The 21,075-nt window shown below is 32.3% G+C and overlaps 1 protein-coding gene across 1 annotated transcript; it reads left to right on the top strand.

The window, feature by feature from the left end:
* The first annotated feature begins 710 nt into the window (after nt 1-710).
* dnajc21 (DnaJ heat shock protein family (Hsp40) member C21) lies at nt 711-20,813 on the top strand. Its single transcript, NM_200044.1, is given in 12 exon segments — nt 711-1,053; nt 1,183-1,276; nt 6,638-6,761; nt 8,046-8,174; nt 10,197-10,501; nt 12,180-12,346; nt 14,748-14,841; nt 16,909-17,079; nt 17,711-17,759; nt 18,513-18,676; nt 18,764-18,848; nt 20,290-20,813. Coding segments are annotated over 12 exon segments (1,638 nt in total). The 5' UTR covers nt 711-956; the 3' UTR covers nt 20,449-20,813.
* Nucleotides 20,814-21,075: the final 262 nt, after the last annotated feature.

The raw sequence follows: 21,075 nt of genomic DNA, 5'->3' as shown, positions 1-21,075 counted from the left end.
GATCTGCATTCTTGAATGTTTATCTGTAAAAGAACGTGTCCCCCTAGCATTTAAATGTAAATTTAATATATTGAATATATTGAATTAAATATGTTGTTTGTTATAATTTTTTATTGAATGTGTTGTCAAAGTTCAATAAAAATAAATAGATCACTTAAAATATTTGTGGTCCATGGCGTTTAAAATAAACTATTACATACAAATTTATAAGCTAGAAATATACACATTTAAATATTTTGTTACTTGTTAAAACTACTCATTTAACAAGGGTTAAAAAAAAACACAATTCTTGAGATTTTTTTGGATAACTTAATTATTTTATGTGTAATCCACTTAAAAAAACTGAATTTTTACAGTACAGAAGTGCTGGGTTCCACAAAAATTCCTTCATGTTGTCCCAACACAAATCAATGAAGTTGACTTAATCGTTTTTTAAGTCAACTTCAAAAAAAAAAGAGTATATATATATCTATATATATAATATGTATATATATATATAATATATAATATATATAATATATTTTTTTTCCTGAAATATTCGTGTGTTCTTTTTTAATCCTGTATTATGAGTTTGGCCATGTAAAAGCCTCAAATAAACAAAAAACATACTACATATTTCCAAACACCAACTTCCAGCCAATAGCAGCGAGCCTCTTATGTGACGTCATTTCCATGCGCCTCTAATTCACACACGACACCGGCTTCGTGCTGTTCATCTGTAGACACGAAATATGTAAACCGTTCAAGAAATACACGAAAAAGCGCGGTCAACGGCTTCTTTATCGTTTTATTTGTATTATATAGAAGTAATTATTTGGTTAGCGTTGTTATAGTTTTAGTTTTGTGATCCACGTGGGCTTATTGATGTAATTTCGCATGTGGTTCAGTTATTGACAACGGTTGGCAACACGTCGCCTTTATAGTTTGTTCAGGGTCTTCTTCAAGTCCAGACCAGCATGAAGTGTCACTATGAAGTGCTGGGCGTTAAAAGAGACGCCTCCGACGACGACCTAAAAAAGGCGTATAGGAAATTAGCCTTGAAATGGCATCCAGGTATTTCATTGCACCTTATCTGCTTGGTAATCATTAGACGTTGTAACTTAGTTCATGTTTCTCAGAGATGATGTGTCAAGAACTGCGTAATCATTAAAATGTGTACTGTTATATTTACTCTGATGTTAGATAAGAATCTGGATAACGCAGAGGACGCTGCAGAACAGTTTAAGCTGATCCAGGCTGCATATGATGTTCTGAGTGACCCACAGGAGAGAGCCTGGTAAGACCTCTAACAATAACTGGATAAAACAAAATGTTTTTCCATCTATTGATTGGGACATGTTGCATTTATGATTTTTGGAGTACATTGTGGTAAAGTTGGTTTCATATTAGCACATGCAGGCTTTCTACGTAATAGTGTAATTTCAGAAAAGTATTCTGAATAGGTTAATCATATTTGCAACCAATGATTATCAAAGTACAACATTGTTTACAGTCAAATAAATAGTGCCAATGTTGTTTAAATGTAATACTTGCGTGTGATTTCAGCCCAATATTCAAATATAACAAAAAATAAAACAAAACATTTCGATGTTTTCATCTATTTTGGGGGGTACATAGAAATTTGGAGTACATTTGGACAACTAGAATGAAGATTTAATCTCATTGTTAATTTAATTTATTTAAAGTCTTTATTCATAAATGCAAAGTTTTGAAAATAGCACCACTAATGAAGAGAGTTTTATTATTATTAGGAGTTTGCCACCTATACAAAGGTTTTCGAAATTCTGAAAGATGAAAAGGCTGAAGAATTGTTTGAATTGCTTAACAAATATAATTTTATTTACCTTCACAGTTCTTGGTTTATTTTTGTTTTTATTTTATACTGTATATTATGATTGTTTTTGAAAAAACTATTGGCTTAGTATTTGATTTATTGTATGTTGGGCATTTCTCGGTCTGTGAAGATTATAGTGAAATTAAATGGTTTGGCCTAAATTGTTGTGTTTTGGAAATGAAAAAAATGTTGTATGCAAGTATGACTTTAAAACAACATTGGCATTATTTAATTGACAGTAAACAATGTTGTACTTTGATAATCATTAGCTATTAATATGATTTCCCTTTTTAGAATTGGAAAACAAGACTTTTCTGAAATTATGTTATTAAGGAGAAGGTCTGAATATGTGAATGTAAAACCTTACCTTAATGATATGTATATACACACAGCCATAAACACATTTAAGAGACCACTTGAGTATTTACGGTTGGTGTGTTTACTAGGCATGTGGTATGAACTTCAAATAAAAATATTGGCATTTAAGTGGTTTTTGGCGGTTGATCACAATAACAAATATTTTCATTTGTTGAGCTTAAAAATGAAGGTTATTTCATCAGTATTAATTTTTTAACACCTCAGAAGTGAAAACTGTTTAAAAAAACATCTAAAAATACACCTTTCTTGTTTTTCTGATCATTTTATGTTCTAAATTACAAAACTTTTTTTTCATGGAAAAAATATTGTCAGTAGTTTGCATAGCACAACCAAAAATATGTTTTACACAACTATAAATCATACTTGCTGAGAAATATAGATTTTTATTTATTTATTTATTTATTTATTTATTATTATTATTATTATTATTATTTAGAATGTGTTTTTTCATACATTTTTCAATAAGTCTATTTTCTCCCAAAATTCCAGTCACTCTTTCTTTTACTGCTAAAGTTAGATGCTTAGCAACCAACTACTCATCCCTTGCGTCAATCACTTTGGACATGTTGTCCCTCTTTTTTCCACAAGGTCTTGTCTACGTTTGGTGTTAAAGGGGAAGTTTACCCAAATATGTACATTTCCTTACCATTTACCTTTACTCAGGTGGTTCTAAACGTTTATGAATTTTCCTTCTGTGGAACACAAAACAAGATATCCTGAAAAATGAGGAAAAAACAGTCATTGACATCTATAGTAGAAGCAGAAAGTACAATAGATGTCAATGGCTGGCTGCTGCTTCCAACATTTTACAAAATATCTTCCTTTGTGTTCAACAGAAGATAGATACTTAAACATGTTTGGAAATTGAAACAAGAGCAGCATTGGTAAAATAATGACAATTTTAGTTTTTGGGTGAGCTGTCCTTTTTAAATGATTTCAGGTTTAAACGGGGTATGAAATGAAATGTTTTTAAAGTGAGCTTGCCGGAGAGGATTTTAACTTTACTGACTGAAATAGTGTGTTTTTTGATTTGAAAGTAAAAAAGAAAATGTAAAAGTGCTCAATCCTGCTTTTAACACAAACATTTAGTGTAGTTTTGTAGCTGTCAGAGCAGAAAAGATCTCCGTATCATTTTAAGTGTGTGTATGCGCGCGTGCGTGCGTGCGTGTTTGTGTGTGTTTATGTCATTCTATTCTATGCTTTTGCAAATTTCTGCGTTAAAATTTTATTACACAAGCTTTTTTTTTTTTACAATGTTGATTTGAAAGAATAGAAAAAGTAAATGTATCAGGCCATACTCTTTCCACTCAATGACATCTGGAAAGGGGACAAAAAAATACCAAAACTTCTTAGGTAAACAGGAAAGCTTCTTCATTTATTTTTGACCCAACTGAACAAAACACATCTTTAATACTAGGTGTAAACTGGGCCTGAGAGTTCACTTAGGGTTAAGAAACTAAAACTAACGCTTAATTAAGAAATGTTCAGTTTTCAGTGAATTATTCATTCCATTGTGTTTAACTTTTCTATTTTGTGATTGTCTTTTTTCATCATTAACCTGTATGCAATACTTGTTTTTCTCCAACTTTCTTGTAACATTTTATGCTTTCCATACAAATGTCAACCTTGCCATGAAAAAAAAAGTTTTCTCCAAAATAGCGAAACCGTTTTACATTTTTTGTGTGAGCAAGTATTTTACAGTATATTTGCTTAAAATGTCTCTGTCAATGTTTTCAAACTATTATATTAAGTTTAACAAAAAGTCACACAAGTGTCAATTTCACATCAGTCACATGCATAACAAAGAACTGTTTTGTTCAATAGAGAGCCAACTCTTATGCATTTGATTAGCATTATTTATGTTGGGTTGTGCAGTTTAATTCACAGAAATTCTACGTTGTTGTGTTGCGTGCTGTAAACTCGCTAACTTTTTTCGCAACATCAATAATGCATGTTTGTTTTCTTCATTTAAAATCTAAAACATCTTTACAGATTGATATTTTTCTCATCCCATAACTCTGTGGTTAATAGTTTTGGAAAATATAATGTTAACATGTACTTTCTCTGTGAATTTGTTTTAAATTTTTACTGCAAATGTCACATCTATAATGCTTGAATTGCTCATATGGATTACATTTGAAAATTCTATTGAGATTTTAGAATTAAGCTTTGAATGTCTGTGATCATATTTTATGTAGTCTTTAGCTGAAATATAGATTTTTTTGTAATCTAGCTGTAATTTTTTTCGCTTGGTTGAGAGAAAATTTTTTTTTTTCACACACAGTGAAAATGTTGTTTTGAAAGACATGTCTAAAGTGAAGTAATATTTTTTGCTCTCAGTAAGTTATATTTTTATAGATTTATTTTACCTAGCAGAAGGTTGCTAGGTAACAGAGGTATGCTTCTCCAAAGAGACATGAACAGTAGAGGATGTTGAAATGCCTGCGGTCAATTTGACCGGTCATTAAAGGTAGAAATACCCAGAACTCTTGTTTTTTTTCTTCCAATTTTTATAAAATAACAGCAATAGAATAGGAAAAGTAAGGGAACTATAGATATGTAGGTTTTATCTTAAGATAATACACTGCAATATTAAAAATACGATCAAAAGGACTGCCTCTATTATTTATTGAAATATTGAAGTATTATTTACTAGACTTTTCTGGTGTTTTGGTGTGCATAGTTCTTTTTAGAGTTTAAAACCATCCTTTTTGAAAATATTTACTAAAAACCTTGCAGAATATATAGTTCTGTGAGAATAATCATTGAAACAGAATATTTGTTTATTTATATTTAAAAATATTTTTTTATTTATTTCATATATTTTTTATGGGTCACACTTTACAATACGGTTTCATTAGTTAATATTTACTAACATGAACTAATTATGAACAATATTTGTACTGCATTTTTTAATAGTAGTTTAACAATTACTAATGCATTATTAACATCCAAAATAATTAATGCACCCTAAGGTTACATGAACGAAACTAGGAGCAAGTAACACTAGTTAATTTTCATTAACTAGTGTTAACTAACATGAACAAATACTGTAATAAATGTACTGTTTATTGTTTGTTCATGTTAATGTTAATAAGTGCATTTAATAATGCAATTGTATTGTAAAGTGTTACCTTTTTAGTATAGATATTTTATGTACTTTGTAAGTAGCAAAAGACTTCTTAGTATTTGAGTTTCTCTTAAACTGATCCTGTGAAATGGGCAGAATTATGGGTGTAATTTTGGTGCTGATTCCAAGGAGCAGTTCTAGCCTTTTCTCAGCTTCATACTATTCCAAACCACTGTGCTGTTATTGTTTCTGTTAAACAGAGGAAAAGGTACATCTTGCCATTTTTCCTATGGTGTATTTTTGTGGTGATTTTTAGAGCATGACCGATATAAACAAAAGAACTTCTTCAGAATTCCCCCTTTGTATTTAGTGGAAAAAATAACAGTATGTTGCCATAAATGACAAAGAAACATATTGAATGTTATTGTTGAAAGTTCTGCTTATCTAAACAGTCCAGCTTTTTTTGTATTTGTTTGTTAGCATTTCATGCATAATGAATGACTTGAAAATTGTAAACACATCAGAGATCTAATAGTATGTTTTTATAAAGGTATATTTTTGAAAAAGACATTACTGTGAAGCATATGTGATTGCTTTCAAGTTAACATAGTAAATGATCATATTTTAATTCCAGTCATTATAATACATCAATTATTATAGAATTGTTTGTTATGCCTTAAGTTAAATTATATTAATACATATATTACATTATAAATTATACTATAGTTACATACCAATATATTTTAATTTCAAGCTATATTTTTATACACATAACAATATTTTTGAAAACGTTACTGTGAAGCATATGCGATTGCTTTTATTTTAACATAGTTTAACATAATTTCTATAAAGAATTCCAATCATTATTGCAAAATAGTTATTGTATAATAATTGTTTATGCAATATTAAGTAAAATTTATTTATTAAATATATTACATTATTAAATGTATTATAGTTTTATGCTAATATTTTAACAGGCATGGAGTTGTTTTTGTTTTTTTTGTTTAAATTACAAAAAAAATTATTGTTGATGAATTTTTTCCAGAGAATTAAAATTTACACTCAAGTCAGTTCAGAGAAGATGTCAGAATTATGAGATCTACAGTAAATATTGCAGTGGGAAAATTAATAATTGTAAGAGGTCAATGAAAAATTGTCGGTGAAGGAGTTATAGAATTATAAGATTATTCTCACTGTGACAAAACCATGATTAATCCATGTGTGACATGACATCTGAAATGCATATGCACTTGGTCTATCTATATTAAAATGGCTAGTACAAATATATGTATTACATTAAGTATACCATCATTGATATTTAATTGGGTTAATATGTCTGTTATGTTCGTTTTAAGGTATGATAACCACCGAGAGGCGCTGCTAAAAGGGGGCGTCAGTGGAGAGTACCAGGATGACAGCATTGATCTTGTGCAGTTCTTCACGGTCACCTGTTACTCCGGTTATGGAGATGATGAAAAGGTGAATTCATCCATTAAACCACCTAATTGTTCCCTAGATTAAGAGGATGTTTTCTTGTTTCCTCATCGGTGCTGTTCTCTAAATATGTGCTTTTATAAATTCATGTCAATCATTTAATTTTATACACAATTTCTATTATGTGTTCTTGTCAATCATTTTAAAGTTAAATGAAATCTTAATCATTTATTTTGCCAAGTGGACACCATCTTGTACCACTGGAGGGCAGTAGAAGTTCATGCTAAATATGCACTTGGACTGCAACACAAGTCTTGCTTTGAAGGGATAGTTCATCCAAAAAAGTTTTTACTCTCCCTCAAGTGCATCCAGACCTTAACGGGTTTCTTTCTTCTGTTGAACACAAAAAAAGATTTTAGAAAAACGCTGAAACCTGTAACCATTGACTTCCCTAGAAGAAAAAACAAATATTATGGAAGTCAATGGTTACAGGTTTCCAGCGTTCTTCAGAATATCTTCTTTTGTAAAAGATGAAAATACTCATAAACAAGGGTGAGTAAATGATGACAACTTTTTTCGGTCAACTATCAGTTTAAAGCCTTGAACACAGTTATTTACAGATATTTGACTTTCTTAGTGCTGTTGAACACAAAAGAAGATATTTTGAAGAATGCTGGAACTTTGAAAGCGGTCGTCATTGACACTCAAAAATATAATAATATTTTAATGCAATAATAAATTAAATTATATTAATAAATATATTACATTATAAAATGTATTATAATTTCATGCTATGCCATAAGGTTTTTGGCACACATGTAATTTATTTTTTGCTTAATTAAAAAAAAAAAAGTACATTGGATTGAATGGATTTTTATTTATTTTTTTCAGAAAAAAAAATTAATTGAATAAAAAAAACTCTAACCTTTAACCTCCCTAGAAGGAAAACTATGGGACTCAATGGTTACTGGATTCTACTGTATTTAACACAAACGAAGATATTTTGAAGAATGTTTAAAACCAGTAGTCATTGACACCCTTAGTAGGAATAAAAAATACTATGGAAGTCAATGACTACATTTTTCCAACAATCTTCATAAATTTGTGTTCAACAGAAAACAAATACAGGTTTGGTTTGGTCTAAATGGAGGGTGAGTAAATGATGGCAGAGGTATATCTTTTGGATGAACTATCCCTTTAAGTTTGAACTTAAAGTTTGAACTGATTCAGAATATTTTTCACTGAAGCTGACGTGTTTAATAGAGCAACTCTTTGTGTTTTGTATGTGTGTGTGTGTGTGTCTGTGTGCGTGTTTGTGTGTATGTGTAGGGCTTTTATGCGGTCTACAGGAATGTGTTTGAGTCAATCGTGAAGGAAGAGAAGGAGCACAGTAAAGATGAGGAAGACGAGGAGGATGAGTTTCCCTCGTTTGGAGAATCCGAGAGTGACTACGACACTGTATGTACAAACTAACACTTCTTTTACTTAGGGGTGTAACTGATCACAGCCATCAAAAATGTGTCACAGAATAGTGCTCCAAAAAAGTCTAGTAATAAAACATGAAGTTTTTATGAGTGAGTTGAGTAAAAAATTTAAAATGAGAAAAAAAAATAAGAATGTGTCGTTCAAGATTCTATAAACATTCTGAGATTATAAGAATACTAAATGTGCACATTTTAGTATTATCAGCAAGATCATTTATTTAAAAAAAATATTCTGCTAATTTATTTCCTTATTTGAAATATTTTAATTAAAGGTTTAATTAAACATTTCAGGTTCTGTTATTTTTGTTAAAACCAAAAGTTTCTCGCAGTAAGCTACTGTTTTATGTAATAAATGGAAAGCAAATTATATTGGTCTCCTCCTCTTTTGCTGATCCAATAATGGTCCAATTCGTGACTCACAAACTGTGGCATCAACCGATCTGTAAGATTTGTCATTCATTGCACCACTAATTTTACTTATTCCTCGATCATAAAAGACAGATCACACTCGCAAAACACCTTTTTTCATTTTTATTGTGTAAGAAATTGAAGATGCATTGTGATGACAAATTTTGGGATCATTGCATGAAATGAGTGATAAAGAGTGTAGCAAATTCTGCAGAGCTTTGGCTGATGAAGCTGGTTTGCTTTTATGAAAATCTTTATGGAGTTATGAAAGTTAGGAATGTCCTATTCTCCTATATCGTGATGTGCATCCAATTAAAGTTATTCTCAAATGAGAAAAATTTTTTAGGGTGGTGCATGATTTGGCCCTTTGGGATCAATTGGATTATTGAAAAATGAGCATTGCTGACACAATGAAGGAAGATTGAAGAATGGACAAAATCATAATATGAATAGTTTGAATGGACATAAAACTATAATATAGCCCCACCAAAAACATTCAAGGGCTTATTATTTTGCCCTCAAATAATATATCAAAACAATAATTATCTTTCCAAAAAAAAAAAAAAAGGATGTTTATGCATCTATAACAGGGGTCACCAATCTCAGTCCTGGAGGTCCGGTGCCCTGCAGGGTTTAGCTCCAACTTGCCTCAACACAGCTGCCTGGGTGTTTCAAGTATACCTAAAACCTTGATTACCTTTTCAGGTGCGTTTGATTAGGGTTGGAGCTAAAATCTGCAGGACACCGGACCTCCAGGAATAAGTTTGGTGATCCCTGATCTATAACCTAATGATACAGTAGTTTTTTACTCCAGAAGCGCTTGCATAGCTGCATTCATAGCTTGTTTGACATTTCGTTATCCATTTTGTTCCAAGAACAAGAATCAGAACAAGAAATCTGGAGATGAGTTATATACATGCTTGCCAGATGGGAGTCATTTGTTATGAGTCATTTACAGAAGTCAGTAGGAGAGTACATGTATAGATTGTACCATTAAGATCCTGAAATTCTTGAGTGTTTTAATCATACCCGAGTTCTCCAGAAGGTCTAGTGCGTTTTAGACCTTGCAGCCAAATGAGACCGCGGATTATTAAGTTGGATAAATGCATCACAAAAGCATTCCCATCTATAAACACTTGTCGTAATAAGCGAGTGCTGGAGGATTCTCTTTCATATCTGAAAATGGTTCAAACCATTAGTTAAAAGAAAAGGGGAAAATCTTGCCCAATCGGTTCAGATTTGGTTCAAGGAGTTCAGCATCTGTTTTAGACGCAGAGACCATTTTCTTCAGGGCCTAAACAATGAGTGTCATCCCACTTGAATCACCTCTCGAGGCTCTTAACCGTTTCCCTTTCCGAGTTGTTTTGTACCTGCTTTTTCCTAATGGATGTTTTGGAGTGTTTGTCATCGGTGGAGGCTTGCAAGTAGCAGATGAACTCAGCACAAGTGTACAATCCTCCTAAAAACTCTTCGTCTTTTTGTTAAATGAGTGAAGCCTGGGAAGTCTGTGCTGAAAGTTTGGTTTTACGTGCTTTTATCCATCTCTGGTTTTATTTCTTAAATGTATGATCTTTTTTTTGTCCTTCAGGTGGTGCATTTATTTTATGGCTACTGGCAGAGCTTCTGTACACGGAAGAACTTTGCGTGGAAGGAGGAATACGACACACGACAGGCCTCCAACCGCTGGGAGAAGAGAGCCATGGAGAAGGAGAACAAGAAAACCAGAGACAAGGCCAGGAAGGAGCACAACGAGCTGGTGCGGCAACTAGTGGCCTTCGTCCGCAAGCGAGACAAGCGTGTGCAGGCTCATAAGAAGCTGGTGGAGGAGCAGAACGCAGAGAAGGCCAAGAAAGTGGAAGAACTGAGGAGAAAACAGAAGCTCAGCCAGGCCAAGTATGTGAGATTACATTGGTTTGAACTATTTAGTGGATACCATTGCTAAATACTGCAAAAAGTGTTTGTGTTTATTGCTTGTATATTTAAAACTATCCATATTTATTGGTTATTTATATATTTATATAAGTTAGACCAGCTTAAATTAATTCTCATAAGTACCTATAACCATTTTAATAACTACTTAATCTGAAATGTGTACATCAGGGTTCCCACGCTTTTTGAAAGTACTTAAAAACATACAGAAGTCCTTGAAAGTGCTTAAAATGAATTTAAAATTAAATTTGTTTATAGTTTTATTTTAACAATTGTACTCAATTGTCAAAATGGATAAATAAAACATCTAAAATTTAAATCATGATGATGATGATGATGATGACGATGACGATGAGCCTTTATTTGTCACAACACTGTTACATGCAGTGATATTGGAGTCCTTTGGCCATACACAAACATCATACATTTCAAGGGAACACAGGTCATTTGAGAGGAAGCAAAGAAAAAATATAAAATAGGGAAAAAAGGAGATGAAAAAGCCTCTCCCAGACAGTCTTAAAAGTAGAGCAGTGTGAGATCAGGGTGGAAAAAGGCTGGTACATGCATAAATCTGCAAGTTGAACTAATCATTAGAATTTTAAGGATAAATATTATATATAGAAATTATACACATTTATTTTATTACACACGCATACTTTGAGTGTAAATGTTATAGTTTATGTCATGCATATATACATACATTCTCACGCACGCACACACACACACACACACACACATATATACATGAAGAGTTCAGATGCAAAAAACTATAAATGCCGTCTGAAGTTTTCTACTAGCATTTATACTGGACTTGGTAGTGTGTAGGTTCAGAAATGTTATAGAAAAAATAAGTTCTTTTCATAGTTTTTAAAGTAAAATAACACAGCATAAATGTATAAAGCTGAGAAAAATGCTAATTTTTCATATATATTTCAGATGACACTTTTTTATCTAAACTATATACATAAATATATTTTCACTGGTTGAAAAAAAAAGTAAATTTAAAATATTAATTATTTTTTTTCCAGTTACAATATAAACATTTTCAGGATAATGCAAGTTATTAAATTATTTATATAATGCATAAGTCCTTAAAAAATGTAAAGTTGAAAAAGTGAACAAATTATGTAAATTCTATCAGATTAAACCTTTATATATTTAAATGTTCCAGTTTATCTGGAAAAATTTCTGCATTTTATTCATCCAGCCATCGTTAATTGTTATTATATAGTAGAATAGTTAGTAGATGGATAAAATGCAGAAATTTATTCAGATAAACTGAAACGTTTACATGTGTAAAAGTTTATTCGCATACAATTTCTCTAATTTGTTCACTTTTTCAACGTCCATCCATCCATCCATCCATCCACCCATCCATCCATCCAACCATCCATCCATCCATCCATCCATCCATCCATCCAACCATCCATCCATCCATCCATCCATCCATCCATCTATCCATCCATCTATCCATCCATCCATCCATCTGCATTTCCATGATTTATATCTACAGTTAACTATAGATAGATAAATAGATAGGTTAAATGCAGAAATTAAATCAGATAAACTGAAACTTTTACATGTATAAAAGTTTAATATCTAAAATGTATGTATGCTGTATATTTATTGATCATTATGTTAGGCTTGCTGAAGACTATCAGGAGCAGAGCTGGACTGCAATGTCTGAGCTGGAGAAGGAGCTGCAGCAGATGGAGGCTGAATATGGACAGGAGTTTGGAGACGCCTCCGACAGTGAGGAGAACGAGGAGGAGCTGGAGAGTCGGGACATAGCAAATGTGGATGGCGTTGGTGAGCTCTGATTTCATCAATACACATACAGCAGTGCATTCTGCTTCAAGTCTGCATAAACCGGAAGTTGCTGCGACTTTTTTCAGTATGTTGATGGGCTTCCAACTTAAATTTAATGTTGAGTAGGGGGCGGGGCTTTCCTTTGTTCATCATTCCCTCTAGAAAACCAACGGTAAGAGGGGCGTGGTTAAGAATATTGATATGCAGTTGCTATGGAAGCCCTAAAGTTGACGTTAACAAAAGGGCAACCACACCATCTTCTTTTTTTCAGATAAAATATTAAAATTTTTACGATAATGCAAGTTATTGAATCATTTTTATCACATATAGACCTTTTTCATGGCTGCTGCATGGAGACCAGCGTCTTCCGATAGAATGCTAAAAACTTCTGTTCACAGCGTGTACAACTGGTAATTTGCGCTCCGAAAAAGGATTTCAATAAAGTTTTTAATGGATAACATTTTTGTGACACACAACTTAGAAATGTGTCTGTTAAAGCCTTTATAATCTGTCACATGTGGTTCAAGCGCGTCAGAAATACAGTGTATGTTCCCGGCCTGTCAGCTGTTAGCTCAGCGGCTCTTTAACACACACACACACACACACACACACACACACACACACACACACACACACACACACACACACACACACACACACACACACAGAGAGAGAGAGCAAACCAGAGTACTGGCATGAAACTTAACAGGTATGAAAGTCGTGGAATTTACAAAAATGACCAATAAAAGTCTGTTATTGATACTCTGCGGGCTGATTTGCTGTTCATTCTAATCGCGAGCCGTTTGTGTTGTATTTCGTGTGTTGTATTCACCACGGTTTGTGTTTTTCTGTCACTTCGAAATGACACTAGCCTATATTTTCACTTTCTCACACTTATTACATCAGTGTGTCAGTGGCACAGTACAGGCTACTTGTGTGTGTCAAACATTTTGGTGAATTACATTTGTTTGGGCTGGCTATATATTTGAAATAAAGAGAAAATGTTGACTTTAGCGATGACAAGGCTTCATTTAAACTGCAGAAGATGCCGTCTGACAACGAGGGGAAAACGCCTCACAGCAGCTGTTTTCCATCCTATTAGATCGCATTTCTTTAAATGATCAGTCCAGGAGATGGTGCTGATGGACTACAGTATTAGTTCAAAGAGGATAAAAGCAGGTAAAATAGATTAAAACTATCGTTTCAAAGCTGCCCAAATGTGACTGTTTACACGCATCAGCTGCCGACCGGAAGTTCTTCACATTCTCCTTGCGCATACACGCAAAGCATAATGGGTAATTTTGCAGTCCAAGAAAAAGGTCTATACGTTCTTTAAAAAGATAATTGTATTTATAGTATGTCTATGTGCTTCCAACTGAAACAGAATATTAAGTAGTTGGCGGGGCTTTCTTTTGCTTATCATTCCCTTATAGCAAACTAATGGTAAAAGGGCGTGGTTAAGAATATTAATATGCAGTTGCTATGGAAGCAAAAAAAAAAAAAAAATTAAGAATAACAACTTTAACTTTAAGATTAACAACTTTTAACCAAAGAGCTTAGAATGACCAAGAGGGTCATTCCATTGCAACAGCAGCGCCCAGCAACCGCCCCGGATTCCGCCGTTTTGGAGTAAAAGCAGTCGGCTGTCCATTGGATCTAATTTCTGTCGCGATAGCAAGCAACTGCTTTATTTTTATTTATTTATTTAAAAAAGCGCATTAAAGCTGAGATACAACCTGAAAGACGACAAAACAACACTTACTATCACAATCATCTGCACTTTTAATAGTTTATTTTACAGTCTTATAATATGCTGTTGTTCTGTTGGAATTTTCAAAATGGCGGAATCAGGGGCTGTTGCTGGGCGCTGCTGTTGCAATGGAACGCTCTATTGAGTGTCGCCTCTTGGTCATTCTAAGCTCTTTGGCGCTATCTCGTAGCTGTTTACCAACACGCACTAGCGTGTCGCCTCTTGGTGATTCTATGCTCTTTGTTTTATCTTTAACAACTTTAAAAATAACAATGTGAGCTAGCAAAATAAACATTGGAAATTTTGATTTCAAGTGTACTTTAACTAAACAAGAAACTCTTTGACAGTCATATGCCTACTGAAAACCAAAGTTTAGGATTAAAAACAGCCCTGTAACACCTAAAACTCAAATACTGTTTATATAGTAAGACATATCACAAAAAAGTCTCTTACTATTTTAAGTAAAATTTTAACATAATGTTAAGTCAAACACTTGTTGACTTGAGTTTATAAATAACTTGGGTCCGACAGCGCATTCATCTGGGCTTTACACATTCATCACAGTGATGAAAAATCCCTTCACTCATACTGTAAAACATTGAGAAATGAATGGTGTGTTCTGTATGTTAACTAGTGCTTGACATTTGTCAGATGCTGTGATGGCAGATGGTGCTGCAGAAATGGACGACTATTATGATGACCTCTACTGTCCGGCCTGTGACAAATCTTTCAAATCCGATAAAGCGTGAGTGAAACCAATCACCAACACACACAACACTGTCCACTGCTCTACATGCATGAGGAAGATTATATTTCAGTTTTTAGATTGTCACTTCAGTTGTTTTTACATTTAGCCGGTAAAGGATTATATAATGGCAGAATTCAGATTCATGATTGTTGTACATGTATAGTTAAAGTGGTCACACTTTGCAATAAAGAATATGTAGTTGATGTTTGTTAGTTTATTTACTAACATAAAAGATACTTGTGTAGCTTTGATAATTGTATGTTAATGTTTACTAATGCATTATTAAAGTCCAATGCTGTTCTTGTTAACATCAGTTATTGCACTGTGAGTTAATATGAACTAACAGTGAAAGACATTTTTTATGATCTAATGTTAGCTTACACTATGTCCGGTATTGTAGTGTTACTATCTCTAAAGCGTTTTGTTTTGTGCTAAAATCTCTATTTATTAAAATATTAATTCAATCTAAAGTTGATTTCAATTTGAATATGTTTAATGTTTTTCTTTAGATTTTTTTGGATTATTAAGCATATATTGACATTTTTTTATTATTAAATTAAACATTTGTTTATATATAATAATGTTTTATTATTATTCTATATTACTTCATTATCATGCTGCTTATCTTTTGGAAAACTATGACTACAAACACATATTCGTTTAAAAAAACATATTATTAAATTAAAATCTTATGACACTTTTTACTTTGTTGAATAAAAGTATTTGCAAAAAAAAAGCTAAACAAATATATTAATATGTAAAATTAATATATATTGCTAAAATTAGTTGAATATTACCGCTGTTATATATACAGTTAAAGTCAGAATTATTAGCCCCCCTGAATTATTAGCCATCCCGTTTATTTTTTTTCCCAATTTCTGTTTATCAGAGAGATTTTAGCACATTTCTAAACATAATAGTTTTAATAACTCATTTATAATAACTGATTTATTTGATCTTTGCTATGATGACAGTAAATAATATTTTACTGGATATTTTTCAAGACACTTTTATACAGCTTAAAGTGACATTTAAAGGCTTAACTAGGTTAATTAAGTTAACTAGCCAGGTTAGGGTAATAAGGCAAGTTATTGTATACTGATGGTTTGTTCTGTAGACTATTGAAAACATAAAGTTTAATGGGGCTAATAATTTTGTCCTTAAAATGTTTTTAAAAAAATTAAAAACTGCTTTTATTCTAGCCAAAATTAAACAAATAAGACTTTTTCCAGAAGAAAAAAATATTATCAGACATGCTGTGAAAATTTCCTTGCTCTGTTAAACATCATTTGGTAATTATTTAAAATAGAAAAAAAAAATCAAAAGGGGGGCTAATAATTCTGACTTTAACTGTATATCACAAACAAGCAGCATGTTTATGCTTCTGTATCATTTTTTCCCTCTCACCTTAAGTTGCCAAGACAGCACTTACAGGATGATTTAAGCAGTGCAAAATCTCACCTTTAGACTTAAAGCCACAATTAAAAAGCTATATTCTAAACAAATGTTTAGCAGAATGATTTATTTTGCCCAAAAAATAAACTTCAAATTCCAGCCCTTACTAGGAAGGTAATCTAGCTATTCTTTTACACAAGATGCCATATTAGACACACAAGACTCACTCATGAACATCAGCTCAAAGGAGAAGTTCCTCCAAAATAAAAATATTACAGTAGTAAACTGTTTAACAGATACTTTTGGAATGCCCTTTTATCAGACATCTTTATCTGGAGAGACTTTAAAGGAAATATTAGTCTTTTAAAAATAGGAAAACTGTTATTAAACGTAAATCTTAAAAACAAAACAAAAACACTTATGTCATGTTTATTTACCTTTGATGCCTTTTTATTGTTATAAACCTTTACATTTAACTGTAAATTGTATTGTTTTTTCCATCACATAGAGTAGCTGATATGGCAATAATCTCAACTTTCTCTTCTCATATGAAAATTCAAAAAGCATTTATAAAGTTAAAATTAAAAAAAGAACAAACATATAAAAACATTGTGCAAACAGTAAATAGTATTAGTAAAAAATAATAACAATCTCTCTCTCATATATCAGCATGAAAAACCACTCAAAATCAAAGAAGCACAGAGAGATGGTGGCACTGCTGAGACAACAGCTGGAGGAGGAAGATGAGTCTCTGAGTCAAAACTGTGCTGAGAGAGAAGAGGACGATGAAGAAGAAGATGATGATGATGATGATGAACAAAATGACACATCCAAACAAAAGTAATCCATATCTATAAATGAGCTCTTTTCATGTTATTTATGTTTTGCTGCTTTTATCAGTTCTTCACAACATATGCCTGATTTCTAAACCTCCGCTGATTAAATATTAAAGGGCCTGTTCACCCAAAAATTTAAATTCTGTCTTTAATTATACGCTCTTGTGTTGTTTCAATCCCCTTTTCTTCATCTTTAGAACACAAATGAAGATATTTTTGGTGAAATCCGAAAGCTCTGTCTCTGTCCTCCATAAACTTCCAAAGATGTTCAAACTCCAGAATATGTTTTGAAAAGAAGATTATAAAAATGTTGGAAAGGGTTAGTTTAAGAAGTTTTGAAGAATATTGTAAACCAGTTGCTTTTGAATTTCCAAAGTAAAAGTCAATGGCTACCGGTTTACAACATTTTTCAAAATATCTTCTTTTTTTGTTCATTATTGGAAAGAAATTGAAATATGTTTGAATGAGTGGAGAGTAACTAATTGATGACAGAATGAACATTTTTTTGGGTGAACTGTCCCTTCAACAAGTAGTTAAAAAAGTGTACTTAATAAAGCGGCCATAAGCATCCTGTATTTAATGCATCCACTGATGTGTGTTTGTTTTGTCTTCTGACTGGTTTGTTTGATTTCTAGGCTCTCTAAAAGGCAGAAGAAAAAGAAGCGTCTGCAAAAACCTGTAAATGTAAGTACATAACATCTAACTATTTAAAGGGACAGTTCACAACAATTGAAAATTGTCATCATTTACTCACCATTTACGTTGCCAAAAGTCTATATCAAATTTACAAACAGATTTTGAATCTCTTTTTAAACTAGATTTGATCAAGTGTATTTTTTACTAGATGTCATATCCTGTAGGTCATAAGACTACTGTAAGGGATAGTTCACCCAAAAATTAAAATTCTTTCAGCATTTAATCACCTTTCACTTGTTCAAAACCACTTTGAGTGTCTGTCTTCCTTTGTACACAAAAGAGGGTGCTTTGAAGAATGCTGGAAACCGGTAACTATTGACTTGCATGGAGGAAAAACAAATACTATTGTAGCCAATGGTTACCGGTTTCCAACATTTTTCAAAATAACTTATTTTGTGCTCAACTGTAGAACGAAGTATACACGGGTACAAATGTCCCCATGAGTCTGTGTGCATTCAATTTTAATTTCCCACTGGGATATAAAATTGTGCACACACACACACACACACACACACGATGATAAAACCATGATAAAGGATTTCAATAGCTACCACTTATCAACATTCTTCAACATATCTTTCATTTTCGGTAGAGCTAAGAAATTTGTAATCACTTGAGGGTGAGTAAATGAGTACATTTTTGTTTTGAGGGTGAACTGTCCCTTTAAGTATTTAAATATACTAGATTTAGGTTTTTTTCTCTAGTCAAGTGCCATTTATTTATGATGCAGTTGTTCTGTAGAACCATCCAGAAGCACCGGAGACAGTCAGTCCAGTCCCACAGTCCACAGAAGAGCATCTTTCCCCTGCACCTGATTCGGGCAACACTGAGGACACCCCTGTTCCGTCTGAGGACCCAGATGACAGTGTAAAGCCAGACGGACAGGAAAACACAAACCAAAAAAGGTGTCTCTCATAGGCTTTCTGTAAAGTTTTTTTTTTGTTTGTTTGTTATGAACTGGGATTAACTTAAATGACACTTTTTTTTAATAGCACTGCAAAGACGAAAGGGAAGAAAGGCGGAAAAGACTCTAAAAAGGGCAGCAAAGCACATGGAGGTGTGGAAGCTGCACCAGAGGTTTGTACTGTACTTTAGTGTGTGTGTGTGTGTGCGTGCGTGTGTGCGTGTGTGCGTGCGTGCGTGCGTGCGTGCGTGCGTGCGTGCGTGTGTGCGTGCGTGCGTGCGTCTGTCTGTCTGTCTGTCTGTCTGTCTGTCTGTCTGTCTGTCTGTCTGTCTGAGAGTGAGTGTGTGTCAGAGTGTGTGAGAGTGTATGCATTGTTATATCATTGTCATGTTATAATATATTTTATCATCACAATTGTCATCAACTTTATTGTATAACTTTATTTATAATATCAATAATAATAACAATAATAGTAATGATTTCCTATAGCAAATGTAATTTTTTAATATGTGCCTAATTTCATAAGCATTATATTGTAATTTTACTTCACTTGTTCAAAACCACTTTGAGTATTGTTCTTCTGTTGAACAGATGAACACATAATAAAATATATTGAAGAATGTTGGAAACCGGTAACCATTAACTTGCATTGAGGAAAAGCAAATACTATGGAACTTTACTACGTTATTACAAATCATGTAATTTAATAATACTTGGTAAATTTCATAAATATTATATTGTTATTTTACATTTCTAAATTACTTGGATTGTTTTGGAAAATTGTTTTGGATTGTTCATTTCATAATTTATTTCCGTAATATTTTAACTAGATATTTACTTTATTACATTTTTAACTGATTATATGTCTCAGATCATATTTTATAGCTGTTTTAAACATAATTGCTCATTCTAATATGTATTATTATATTTACCATATTTTTATTTATATATTTTAGTTTATTATATTTTTTTATTTACTATAATTTACTTTTTATTATAAACTTATTAGTCTTTGAACTAGCAATAGTATTAATAATATGTATTTTGTTTTAGCTTTAATGATTAATAAATAAAGTAATACATATATTATTATTACTATTGCTAGTTTGAAGACTAGTTAATTTATTATAAATATAATTATACATTTTAAAATGAACAATTATGTTCAAAATGGCTATTAAAGGGATATATAAATATTGATTGTATTAGAGACATACTGTATTGATTTTATAGTTATTAATATATTTACAATACTTTTATTCAGTGATTTACATATTGTCTCTAAATTAATCATTATAATTATTTATTATTAATAATTATTTATTTAGTATTTGATGCTATAAATTTTATTGAACATACTATTACTACTACTAGTAATATTAATGCATATATTACTATTTTATAGCCAAATATAGTGTGTATATATAATCACAAAATGTTTGCCCAATTGCCCTTCCCTAAAGGCAAACACAGCACTGCAAGCCTGTATTGTTTTTTATCATGTTTAAATCACATTTCCATTTTAATGGAAAGTAAATACTGTCTGTCATCATTTAAGTTAGATAAACTTGCAATTCAAATGTATTTGTTGATGCTTTTGTCTGCTCCTTACAGAAGGAAGTGAACCTGCGCTGTGTGACCTGCCAGTATGAATTCACCACCAGAAACAAGCTTTTCGATCATCTAAAAAGCACAGGTCACGCCACCGCGCTCTCCTCCAGTAACACCAGCCAAACCAGCAAGAAAAAGAAGGACTCCAGGAAAAACAGATAACCAGAAACACAATTAAAGACTCCGCATTTCCCCAAACAAACTGCTTTTAAAACACTTGTTTAATGAAATGCAACAATCAGAAAACACTTTTAAGGACCCCTCTGTGCTTTTCTGCCCATAAGAGAATAAAACGTCTCTTTTGTAACATGGTATATGTTAAATAATTTCCCTAAACGTCCATTTATACCTATCGTAATTGACGTGTAATCTTGTGCGAATGAGACTTTTGGAGTAAACCCTGTCGTTTTTGTGCTTTTAAGTAGTCGAGTAAAGCTAAAGATGGCATGCGTTGTCACATTTACACAGTCACCATTTCAACCTGTCAAATGCAAAGTGAGGATTAAAACTCTACTGGATGTTTTGAAGCTGCTTCTGATAATATTTCGAAGAACGTTTTCTTGGTTGTAAATGTTTTGAGACTGATTTTTCGAGAAGTGCGCTATAATCGGCATGATTTTACTGCAGCGATATTATTAGTGATAACATCTTTTGGTTTATGATCGTTTAAACTAAACATACAAATATGTTTGTGTGTAACAAGTCAACTGTGGTATATATATTCTAAAAAGAAAAAGCTTAGTGTTACGCAAAACAAACCCAAGGGATTTCCTGGAAAGGATCTCAGAA

Source organism: Danio rerio, chromosome 21 (genome assembly GCF_052040795.2).
Source record: "Danio rerio strain M-AB ecotype USA chromosome 21, GRCz13ab, whole genome shotgun sequence".
Lineage (NCBI taxonomy): Eukaryota > Metazoa > Chordata > Actinopteri > Cypriniformes > Danionidae > Danio > Danio rerio.
Note: the sequence above shows the minus strand (reverse complement) of the source record. Positions and strands in the feature narration are given on the sequence as shown.